General features: G+C 36.0%; 1 protein-coding gene across 2 annotated transcripts in view; it reads left to right on the plus strand.

The window, feature by feature from the left end:
• Adamts3 (ADAM metallopeptidase with thrombospondin type 1 motif 3) overlaps window positions 1-12,942 on the plus strand; it is a 231,053-nt gene that overhangs the window by 169,527 nt on the left and 48,584 nt on the right. For both annotated transcript variants that reach the window (XM_026402586.2, XM_026402585.2), the window contains exon 5: window positions 11,084-11,283. In XM_026402586.2, the coding sequence (XP_026258371.2) occupies window positions 11,084-11,283 (200 nt within the window). The remainder of the gene's footprint in view (window positions 1-11,083; window positions 11,284-12,942) is intronic.

The raw sequence follows: 12,942 nt of genomic DNA on the forward strand, positions 1-12,942 counted from the left end.
ATAGCATTCCTCAATTTCAATTAAACATGAGAATATTTTTGTTTCTTGAACTAAAAATACGAATGACCTTTAAATCTAAAAAGATGAATTTAGATATAGTGGGATCCACTACAACATGAATCATTATTGTGCCACTTTTTAAAATTTACCACAGATAATTATTTTTTGTGTGTGAGTGGTTTCATCCTGATCCTATTGGTTTTAAAAGATGAGCCACAATGAACCCTGATACAATTTTTCTTTTCTTCACCTTTATAACTTGACTTCTTAAACTTCACCCTGATTTTTTATCCTTTGTGATTTTCAAAACCCAATTCCCTAAAAAACTCAGAGCAAAGCATATTTAGTGATAATTCACAGAATATGTTTTGCTCCAAGTTTTTTTGGAATGTAAGGCAATATGTATGTTTGCTAAGATTTGAATCTTTTGAACTCCCCCTATATTTATGGTAAGTAACAAGCAGGATTTTTGGTGGTGTTTTGTGAGGGATTTTGCTACTCTTGGAAGATACTTTTCCTGTAAACACATTTACAGTGCCTTTTGGACTAGATTGCTTTTAATGAACAAAGAAGTTCACGTTTTATAAGACAGGTGAAAAAAATGTATATTATATATTTGGGGAGGAATCACTAAATACTGCAGCCTTAACTTTTCTCTATGTAGCATAAACATGTTCAAGGAGATTTAATGTCTTACAAAAATATAATTTTTATTATAAGAATATTATCAGGGTTTACTAAAAAGTTAATTACTACCTAACTTCTACAAGCCTGAGTAAACACATATTGAGAGTAACTTATGGAAAACTGAATGGCTATTAAAAATTCCAAATCATGTTACTGATGAAAAAAGATTCCAAAAGTTTCTAAGTCACCAAATTTTATAGCCAGTGAACTTTTGGTCTGGCCAAGATAGTAAAACAGAGACTAGATTTACCATCCTGTTTTAAACAACTGGAGATGGATAAAATGTATGAAATAACAGTTTGCAAGACACTGGATGTCAGAAATGAATGATTGTGATGCTAAGAGATGAGGAGGGAAATGAGGTGTCCCTCAGCACTAACCCTAACTCTTATTGAGAGTTTTCAGTCTGAGTCTCAGAGAAGGGGATTATAGGTGGAACCAGACAAATTCCCAGAATTAACAAGCCTGAGTTGAGAGTCATGAGAGATAGGTGATCAGAGTTCATAGGATTGACTATGGGAGAAGACAAATGCACAGAAATAGAACCATGAAAATCTGTGGAGGGTCCTCACCACTAGTTAGCTGAACCTTGATCAAAAGCATACATGTGAGAAAACTATGAAAAGCTTGGGAAAGAGTCACCTGAAAGGATTAGAGGTAACAGTGGCTGGTGTTTCTATGGAGTTGGGAATAGTACTTACTCACGTTGACCAGACTGCACTGTCTCAAAATTCACACAGCACTGGAGAGCAGACAGAGGGTTCTTGCCTCAGTGATGGTGAATAATTGGCTTTAGATTAATGCTGCTCTGACCCTGTCTAATAAATCTTAAGCATAAGATCTCCAAGGAACAAACTGTTTTTAAGTTATTTAACTGCATCAAGAAAAAGCTCAAGAATGTTTATAGGAATACAAATATATCCAGCAGCCAAAAAAGATAAAATCCACAATTTCAGACCTCTAATCAAAAATTACCAAGTATGCAAAGAAGCAGGAAAGTGCAACCCATAGTGTTGAGGGGAAAAATCAGTCAAAGCTAATCCAGAAATGTTAGAATTAGTAGATAAAAATATTAAAAGCTGAATTTCATATATTTAGAAAAATACCTTTTATTTTTGCTTTAATATCGATTCTCAAATCATACAGTTGGATCATAGCAGAATCTAGGGTTCATTTCTTCTTGTATTATTTTTTTCTATTGCTGAATAATAAATTACTAAAAATGATGATTTAAAGTAATACACATTTAGTAGCCCTTAGTTCTATAGGTCAGAAGTCCAAGGTGGCTGAACTGGTTCTATGCTGAGGATATTACAAGGCCACAATAAAAGTGCTAGTGAAGTTGAAGTCTCATCTGGAAACTCTGGGAAGGAATCCTCTTTCAGAGTCATTCAGGGTGTTGGCAGAATTCACATCCTCATTTTTGTAGCCCCTGGACCCCCATTTCTTTGCTGGTTGTTGGCTGGGTTTCACTGTTAGCAATTAGAGGCCTCTCTCTTGTCCTACAGGCTCTCTAGCTTCAGAAACAACAAATGGTACATCAAATTTTTCTTGTGGTTCACATTTCTGACTTTCCTATTTGCCACGAGCCAGAAGAAGCCCTCCACTCATACAATGACTCAAACTAGGCCTCCACCTGGAAAATCTTTTCTTATAATCAGTCGCACCAAATAACATAATCTCATCATAGAAATGACAACTCACTGTATTCACAGGATCTTAAGATTAAAATAGGCCATCTTTGTGAGGTCACTGTAGAAAGTGCTCACCATATTCCTGAACCTATTCTGATTTTCCTGGTGTTATAACATGCAATCTCTTCCTGAAAGATCTATCATATAAAACTAAATATACTCATTTTATTCATCAGTACATTACTACAACAAAATAACAGAGATAGACTACTCAAGAAAAAAAAAAGAAAGAAAGAAAGAAAAGAAGGAAGGAAGGAAGAAAGAAAGAAAGAAAAGAAAAAGGCTTATTGGCTCACAGCTTGGGAGGTTCAAGAGCATAGCACCTATATTGGCCCTGTTATGACAAGGGCCTTGGTAGTGGTTGGAACACGTGTGGGAGCAGGAGATCGTGTCCTGATACAGAAAGTCAGAGAGATTGGGTTCTCACAACCCCTTCTGAGGACACACCTCCTTTGACTTACCACTAGGCCTCACCTCTTAAAAGTTTCTATACAATCTTTCACCACCACACTAGGGACCAAGTTTCCAATGCATGGATCCTTGAGGGACAAACTACATCTAAACCATAGCATTTACTATATATAAAAAATTGACAGATCTAATGCAGATGTCACTTTGATATTCACATAACTCGCTTTACAAGATCTGTGACTATTTTCTATACTGTTTTGAACAACTTACTCAAAGTCATACCTCCCACACTTTGTCCCTCTTGCTCCATTCATCCTGTCTTACTCCTCTTACTCCATAGTTCTTGTCACTGGAATGTAGGTTCTCTGAGGACAAACATAACAAATGGAAAATATTCACATAGTTTGCCTTTACAGAGACTTATTTAAAATTTTGTTAATTATTCCATATGCGCCTGGAGAAGTTTGGGTATGCTCATATGGAATTTCTGAGGGACACTGAGGTAAAGATGTTTTTTTCTTTCATAAAATAGTATAGAAGCTGTGAAATGGATCCTGTCTTTCTTCTATGCAGTGAAGTTTATTTAGAAAACCTTAACTTCTAGTAGTCTAAGATAACTAGAATGTAATCTGGTAGATGGGGCATGTTGACCTCTCCTTCTGCCCTTCCATTACCTCTTTGATTTAGTAGAACTCACCTACAGAAGCCATAAATAAGAAGGACTGTACTTTAGGTAAGAAGCAAGATAGAGCAGTAAAATGTTAAAATTAAAACTGTTCTGTCTCTGAAAATTAACCTTGTGATTTTAGTTGAAGAAAAAAGAGCAAAAGAAATTAGTGTTGGATTACTAGTCATGAAATCATTAATGTAAAATGAAATAAAGTAAGTTAAAAGATAAAACAGAATATGGAGTCCCTTCCAAAAGACTGTGTAGCCTCAGAAGGAGGCTGGGAAGGAAAGCTGGGAAAGGAGGCTGTGAGGCCTGTTAATGACTATAGCAAGAAGGACAAAGATGGGCTTATTCACGAAGGTTCTTTCAGTTTCATATGTCAAGAATTCCCATCACACTGTCTTTATCCAAAGGGGGAAAAAAAGCAGTAAAGGAAGAAAATGAAGTGTTAGTAGTTTATTGGTTCATGAAACTAAAAAGACTTACAGGAGTAAGATGGGGAAGTGAGATCAAGAGAATAAATCCCAGTAACTGCATGACCTGCTTAGAGAAAGGCAGCTCCCCCATACCTGGAGTTGCTGGACTTTACAAACAATTTAAATCATTTAAATTTGGATCTCAAGTAAATAATGAATAAGTTTCTAGAATTACGTATGACCCATGCAGTATTTAGGACATAATATTATTAAAACAATGTTATTTATCTTAAATTTGAACTTAACAAGGAGTAATATCTTTTATTGGCAACCTTGCCTACACCCAAACATTTCAGTAATTTATTCACAAAAGGGTTGTAGTAGGACTGAGCCAGCAAAAATGGTAAGAGTAAACTAGAGTGGGGATGAAGGACTGTATTTTCCTAATGATACCAAGAAGCCAAAAGACTGAGAAGGGAAAGAGACTACACTAGGAGCAATTAAACAAAAAATGAACACATGCAAACTAAGAATAAGAGACCAGTAGAAGATTGTTACCATGAGGTGAGGGAACAGCAGGATCTGAAAGGAGAATTCAGCAAGGTGGGTTGGTTGCCTGCGAAACATCCATTTCCCCCTCCACCTCTTTCATCTTAAGCCCTTATCCTTCATCCTTTTAAATAAAAGTGGAAACTTCCACTTCTAAACCTGTGCTTTTCAGGAGGCTGGCCTCAGGTGCAGGGATTGATTTCCAGTTTATCTAAGACATTCTTCTCGTCTGCAGATGAGTTTTATTGGATACTATGATACTAGCCACTGAAACATGTAATTAAATGTACCAAAGGACATCTAGGAAATGTTCTTACCTTGCTCCTAAGATGAAATGCAGGAAAATGCAATCTGTTGTCTCTGACTATGATATTAGAATTGGTACAGCCATGTTGAAAGAATCAAAGAAGCTAATGTGAAATCAAAGTTTGTACATCAAGAATGGCAAGATATGGAAGGACAAAAGGAACTGGATCCTTAATGCTTTAAATGGTATTTTGGTGGTACTTATTTATTTATTGTTTTAATTTGAAACCAAAAACATTCTGACATGTAGGAGGTTCTTATTTAGAACCAGAGTTTATATTTTGGACATAGAAATGGCTATTTATTTATTATTTAAAAAGTAGAATTTTCTATTTTAAAAACATTATGTATTATCTCTTACAGTGATTAGTGAAAACCAAAGAAAATATGCATTTTAGAGTTAGGACTTTTGGGGAAAATAAACCACGAAAACTAGTATTCATTAAATAGTATTTTTTTTCTTTTAAGCAGCACAGCAGTTACTTAGTAAAATTTCTGAATTGACATCATAAATTGGCTTGAATATAGTTCTTTGAACTATCATTATGGAATTTCCCAGTTGGTGAAGGATACAGCTGCTTTTTACAGAAGCATTTTGTATCTTGGTGGAATATTGTCCTCATATACTTGGAGATAATGTTACTATATCCTATTAGAAGGAATAACTTTAAATTTTCAAAAAAAAGGGCATTAATGGAAAAATCACTGTTGGATGATACCAACAGATTCATACAATTATTTAAGTTGCTCTGTGCTTCTGATGTTAGCAGAGGACATTTGTTAGATTTTGCATCTATTTTTAACTCTGATCATAGGATCTCCACCTACTCTTTGGAAAATCTGGCTTGTGGTATTTCAGTGACTTCATTTTCATAACAGTATTCTGTTTATGAGGAATACCAGTTTTCTACATATAGACTCATTCTGTCTTTATTAGTGCAAAACAATATGATTCTTCCTCCTTTTCTACAAGGAAAGGTCACACGATTCATTTTGATAATGTGAATCTTGATCATTTACTTATTAACATGAAAATCAACTGAAATTCCTATAGAGAATAGGCGTACAAGAGGAATTTAGTCAACAAAATTAAGTATTGTCAATGAAATACACTAGGATGAGTTTCAGTGAAGTGTAAATGAAAGTGCATCAGAATGGTGGCCTAAACATGATACAAGTGTCATTCCTAAAGTATTAACTAAATCAGAAACTAGATAATCCAGGGACCCCGAGCTGTATGATAGCCTCACATCATGGGGGCAGTCGGACTCCTTCGTCATTGCCACCACACATACCTGCACAAGCCTTGATTCTAATGCCACCTCCTAGGGCTCTTATGGTGCTTGTGCTCCAGGCAGCAGGAAGGAATACTAAATGGAAGAGCCAAGGGACATGCCTCCTGGGAAGAATGGCATATGATCCCTCATATATGTCACCACAATACAAGTAATGCCTCTGTTTAGATTTTATTGACTTAATCTTGGTCACATGTAATCCATAGTCCCAAGGGAGACTGGAATGCCTTCTAGGTGGGCTTATTTAAAACTGCTTATTCAAAAGCTCCATACTTCTCTCTCAGTCTCTATCACAGTACGCTTAAGATTGCCTCCCAATCCCACATGCATTTATGTCAGATTCAAAACTCCATCAGAACTTAAACATTTCCATTTTACCTTTGTTTTCTGCCCTTTTTCAGACCATAGGACTTTTTTTTTTCTTGGGCAGGGTGGGGGAGACAATTTTACCATTCTGATACTTTGATTTCTTATAAATATGATTAGACATAACAACATACCATATTCCATCCTAAAAATATTTCAGGCCCACGGCTCGGCTCATAATCAGCAAAGCAAGCTATATTTTACTTTATCTGTTTGCTTTAACACTAATCATTCATATTTAACACTAAATATTTTTATTGTAGTTTAACCGGTCGCTTATGCGCCGCCCACCGACTCCAAATTCATTCCTATAAAATAGAAGTAAAATTATTCTTTTTCTGTAAATTCATATATAGCAATTGGGAAACAAAAGGATACAGTCAAAATGTATCCAAAATATTAATTTGCTTATCAGTAACTCCTAAGTTTTCAAAAATTACTTTTTCCCAAAAAAGTTAAAAAAAATAAAAGGAAACTCACTCTAAGAATTAAGACAGATTGCTTTTGATATTTCAGAGAAGCCTAGAAAGTACTCTAGGATCATTTTTATGGAGTGAAACATAGGAACAGTAGTACCACTGTACAAATCATAGGATTTGACTTCTCCTGAAATGCTTTATCATCAGCATACATTTTTGGAGGTTCTTCCTAGCTTAAATTTCCCCAATTTCCTACTAATTCTGTCATCACATCAATTACTCTCTGCTGCCAACTCAGCCAGACCCATTCAAGTGACCTTAGCACGTACGTGGCAGAATGCCAACAAGCTGCCACCAGAGATCCATAATTTTTGATACTAAATATAAAGTGTCACTCTGCTTTCTCTTCTTAAATTTTTCTATGGCCTGTGTAATTTTTCTCAGTTCTTTTATGCAGGATACACATCAGCAAGAACATAATTAGCATGATATTCACCTTTAATTATTTATATTCCTATATCTTATGGGGGAGGCAGAGATAATGGTAGGATTAAATACAGATGCATCTAAGATTATGTCACAGAGTACATCATCTTTTCAACTGTGAAGCTTTAGAAAGGTGTGATCTGTTTCTAAATGCATGTTCTAGTACCCTGATCAAGTCTGCCTAACCTGGCAATGGTGAAAATGATCCTAGCCTGTATAATCATTCAGCTCCATTTTAAATATAAATGAGTACAACCATGTGATTCTCACACCTGCAGAGGTGTGGTGTGGTTCTCTGCCTTTTCATGGTTTATGTATGCTATACTCACTGTATATAGAGTGAGGATAAGTGCTGTCCATAAGCCAGCCCTTTCCAAAGCTGTATCTGCATTTTAAACCACCCAACAAGCTTCTAACATCGGGTTTAATCTTGATCTGAGCTGAAAGTAAACATTCTACATTATTTTTTCTTTGTATCTCCTTTGTGCTGTGCAGCAGATATCATCACCCACCTGCATTCTAAGGTTACTACTAATTCAGATTTTCTTTGCTGATTCCAGATTTAGTTCTCACCTTTATTTTAAAATAAGTGAAAAAATATGAATTATGACATGTAAAATGATTTTTTTAAATGATGGCTTTTCTTACAGGTAAAATCATTATCATCATAAATATTATAAGTAAATAATAGTTTTGGAACATTTTATGTGTAAACATTATTTATAGTGGTTTTACATTATACCTATATCATCTCAGGTACTGTGGGGGGAAAATAGATGTTATTATCCCATTTTACAGAAGTGGGCTGCAAGTCAAAGAGGTAAACCATCTTAAGTACAATTATTTTGTTAGTATAAACATTACCAATATTTGAAACTAGGTATTTCTGATTAGAAAGCTCATGCTACTGATCACTTGAGCATCATATTATTAAGGAAATATAATAAGACAGATACTCTGAACAGATTCTCAGTTATGACCTCAAAACTGCCTGTAATTATAACGATATATAGAAGTTAAAAGTGTCAAAAGCGGGGCTGGGGATGTGGATCAAGCAGTAGTGCGCTCACCTGGCATGCATGCTGCCCGGGTTCGATCCTCAGAACCACATATAAAACAAAGATGTTGTATCCGCCGATAACTAAAAAATAAATATTAAAATTCTCTCTCTCTCTCTACTCTCTCACTCTCTCTTTAAAAAAAAAGGCATTGTGTTGTGTCTATCTACACCTAAAAAATAAATATTAAAAAAAATTTTAAAAAAGTGTCAAAAGCTATTGCACTGTCTTTTATAAAAATGTTTGACACTCCCTACTTTAGGAATCATGGAAAAGGATATTGAGGAGCACATGGGAAAATAGGGGCAAAAGTGTTTGTTTTAATACAGCTCCTGTTATGATTTGGATATGAGATGTCCCCTCAAAACTTCTATATTAATGTGGAAATGTTTGGAGGTAAAATTATTGGATTGTGAGAGCTGTAACCTAATTAATTTATCCTGGTTTGAATGAATTGGGTTGTAACTTGAGGCAGATGGGGCGTGGCTGGGGGAGGTAGGTCACTGGGGGTGTGCTCTGGAAGAATGCATCTTCTTTGTGTCCCCTTCCCCCTTCTCTCTCTTTCCCTGCCTCTCCCTCTGCTTCCTGACCCCTGGAGCTGAGCAGCTTTCCTCTACTGGATGCTTCTCCCATGATGTTGTCTTTCTTCTTAGGCCCAGAGCAATGGAGTTGGCTATCTATGGACTGAAACTGAAAGCTCCAAGTAAAATTTTCCTTCCCTAAGTTGTTCTTGTCAGGTATTTTGGTCTCAGAGATGCAAAAGCAGGCTAAAACGGCTCCCTCCTTCTTTCTCGGGTTCCTTTTGCAACAACTATAACAACAAAGATTCTCTTCTCACCTTTTTAAGGAGGAGATGCAGAGGCCAGGTTCAAAAAGTGTGTTCAAGCACAATGAACTGTCTTTCTGCAGTAAGTGTTCAGCCTTCTTCATTCATGCATCAGGCTTAATGACATGATGACATGGCTAGTATATTTCCATTGGCTGTTGTTTCTGACAATTCTGCCCCCAAAAAGCCAGTTTTAGAACTGAGAACTCATGTATGAATTTCCTATTTGTCCACCAGCTCTTACAACCTCTCACATTCTCAAGTGTGTGAAAAGACTTCAGGTTGAATAGTAAAGCTGTTTGCAGGTGTAGTCTGTTGCCCTCAGTGTGGGTTTACAGCTCTTGAAAAACAACTTTTGAGGAAAGCCTCTGTTTGATGTGGATGACTGTGGAGTTATTTATATATTGTGGAGCCAATGTGAATCCATGGTGAAAAGAAAGTTCCCAGCTAATGAGCTGGAAGCTGGATTCAGGTCAAAGTGAAGAACAGCATAGTGTTCAAATCTACCTAGTCAAATGCAGAGCCTGTGCCTGTACTCAGATGCCCGGGGTTGGTCTCTACATATTTTTTAAAGGTTGAAAGGGTATGAGTGGGATCTACTTCCACTAGTTCAATCCCATGTGGCTAAAGCTTGGTCATCAATCTTTCAGGCCAAGAGAGACATTTTTCTCCCCCTCAGCTTTACTCAAAACCACAAAGGTGGAAAGGAAAATACCTATTCATTAATGTCAGATGCTGATTCAAATGGCTTACAGGTTCTACTATACAGCATTAAATAAACCTCCTTATAAAGTGTGAGTCAAGAGTTGGTTCTGTCAAGCTTGTTTTAGACATCAAGGCAGTTCATGAAATAAATTCCAGGTTTTATGTACTTGAAATGCAGATGAATATACTTTCAGGTTTTCTCATAACAGCAGTTTTAATACTTTAATTTTAGTATCCAATTGATATTTTATTTATAATACATCGAAATATTCTTCACCCAAAATAACCTCATCTGAGGACACAACTAAATTGAGGTCATTATAACCTGAGAGTTTTTCTCATTCTTTCCCACATTTGTGTGAATGTCTGTGTCTATATTTGAAATCTCCATGTGGAAAGTGAAAATAATTATAGTCCTTGAACTGTATGAAAGAAAAAACTGTTTATAATTTTATTTTCCTTGGATGTGGGTCATTCTGATTGACTTACTTTGCTATCTCACAGATTCAGATGCAGAACAACTGAAATTACCTGCTGTCTAGATGATGGCAATACAGATGTGGAGAAATGTAGTATCCAGTGTTTATAACTTCTATATCCAGCCACTTTTTCCCTGCAGTATTCACTACTCAGAAGAAATAAAGTACTACCCGATGAACAGCAATCATCGTGAAATGTGGTTGTGTTATCATGCCATCATTTTGTTTTTAAATTATGGCTACTGGAAAGAGGAGTGGTTTAAATTTATGTGATATAAAGTCTGCAATCCATGTTGATCATACCTTAGATAAACTACTGTAAACACACTGACACACAATTTTTATTTACAATCTCCATTTATTTAACGAGGACATAATCAGACTGTTCTGTACCCCCACTAGCTTTGCTGGGAACTGAGATACAGCTGGGAAAAGACCAACCACTGTTATCCTCATGGACTCTTCAGTCTGGCATGGCACTGCTCTCTGAACAGTATTTTTTTAGCCCCGGTGCTGCTGTTCTGTGTTGTATTTGTAGAAGGCCATTCTGATCACACATATGTGCCTTTTATATAAGGAATAAAAGGAAAGGCAGAATCTTGCTGGTTATGGTTGATGGTAGACACCCCCAGAGGGTTCATTTTTCCTTAGAAGGTATTGAGCAGAAGGCCCACTGGGGAAACTAAAATGCCTGGGTTCCTTTTGTTTCTTAACAGAGTCGGATCTGGAAGGCCTCCATGACCTAGGTACATTTTACAGCCACATTGACCAACAGCTGAATGAAACAATGAGGCGCCGCAGACACACGGGAGAGAACGATTACAACATCGAGGTGCTGCTGGGAGTGGATGACTCCGTGGTCCGTTTCCATGGCAAAGAGCACGTTCAAAACTACCTCCTCACCCTGATGAACATTGTGAGTAGTGACTCCTTTTTGAGGCTTTTTAATCCTCTAATTCACTTCTGCTATTCTCATAGTGTCTTTGGGAAACCATGACTGCGCCCTGTGTCCCCCATATGTAGGCAACTGAGTTCAATTCCAAAGTTGATCTACGTGTTTGAAACACAAGAATGCCAAATCCAAGGAAGCGTGAAGTAAAAGTCTCTTTTAGTTGACCATTTTCACGAAGGAAAAATCATGTATTTTAAAAGCCATGAAGGGACAGAATGATAACAGGGATAGTTTTTATTTTGTTTTTCTGGGATATTTTCAACACTGTCCTCCTGCCTTGATTCGAAACTGGGAAGGATGAAATAGGTCTTCCCAGCATTGCACTGTGTCCTGGGATGATGATGAATGATTTATGCCCATTGAGCTTTTGAATAAATGTGATATTTCAACATTATAAGATAAAAGGCAATGTATTTACAAAGCACACACTACTGGCACAGTGCTGCTCAGCAGTTACTAAAGAGCCCTTTAAGTTTGCTCTTTGTATCTCCTTTATGAGATTTAATCAGATTCAGAAGAAATTTTTTGTTGGTATCCTTGAACTGATGTTTTTTTTCTTTTGAATTGGCAAGAGCAATGGATAAGGAATGATAAAATATAATATATAGGCCACCTGCTTCTAAAAGATAATTGAGATAGTAGTACACTGCTATGTTTTACCTCACGCCATTTTAAAATACATATTATATTGATCTTGTAAATGTATTACCTAATTCTTTCTGTTCTCTGACTTTGCTTTTGGTTTTTTATTTATTTTGGGAGCATCTATGTTTATTTCTTTCCCCATGCTTAAGAGTAGATTTCATATAATTATACTGGAGAAGAAAAATCCTTCCTTTCATGAATCATGATTATATTTATGCTAATATTTTAGTTCATCTGCTATATGTATTTTTGTTCATTGAGATGCTCATATTCCATATTACTGTGAAATGGAAAATGAGTTTAGAGATTCAAACAAATTACTGAACTTGGCCATAGTTTTGTATATAGGTTTTCAACTATTGACTGTTAACTTTGTGGTGACTTGATAGTTGTGTAAACTTGGGCGTGTTTCTTAGTCTCTGTCTATTTCAGTCTCCTTACCTTTATAAAGAGAAAAATAGTAGAAATGTTGAAAGGACTAAATGAGTAAATACAAGTCATGTTCTTTGTATAGTGCTCTATGCACACAAATATATAACCATATTTTAGTTTTTCATGTTGAATTTTACTTTTTTTACATTATCAAAAACTTAAAAATTCCTGTGAAAATGCTATTTTCACTTCCTGCATTGTGCCTGGGGCAGTTTTTTTCCTAGGAAGATACTTTATTAGGCTCCTAGCTGGTGCTTACAATCAGAACCACAGAGGGCTCTGGGAGTAATACAGTAGATATTTGGTTTTTGTCCTCATAGAATTTACAAATTGTTGAGGAGAAAAGATAAATATAGGGAAAATTACAAAAAAAAACAAGTAATAAAAAGCATGTTCTTATTAATTCTAGCATCTTAGGCATTATAATATAAATATTATAGCATTTCAGAAAGTGATAAATGACCCCACTCATCACATCAGGAAGCTATGAGGGCATTCCATGAGGACTTAGGAGAGTAAGCAAGTTTTAGCCTCATGGTTCTGTGA

The sequence above is a fragment of the Urocitellus parryii genome, chromosome 10 (assembly GCF_045843805.1).
Source record: "Urocitellus parryii isolate mUroPar1 chromosome 10, mUroPar1.hap1, whole genome shotgun sequence".
NCBI lineage: Eukaryota > Metazoa > Chordata > Mammalia > Rodentia > Sciuridae > Urocitellus > Urocitellus parryii.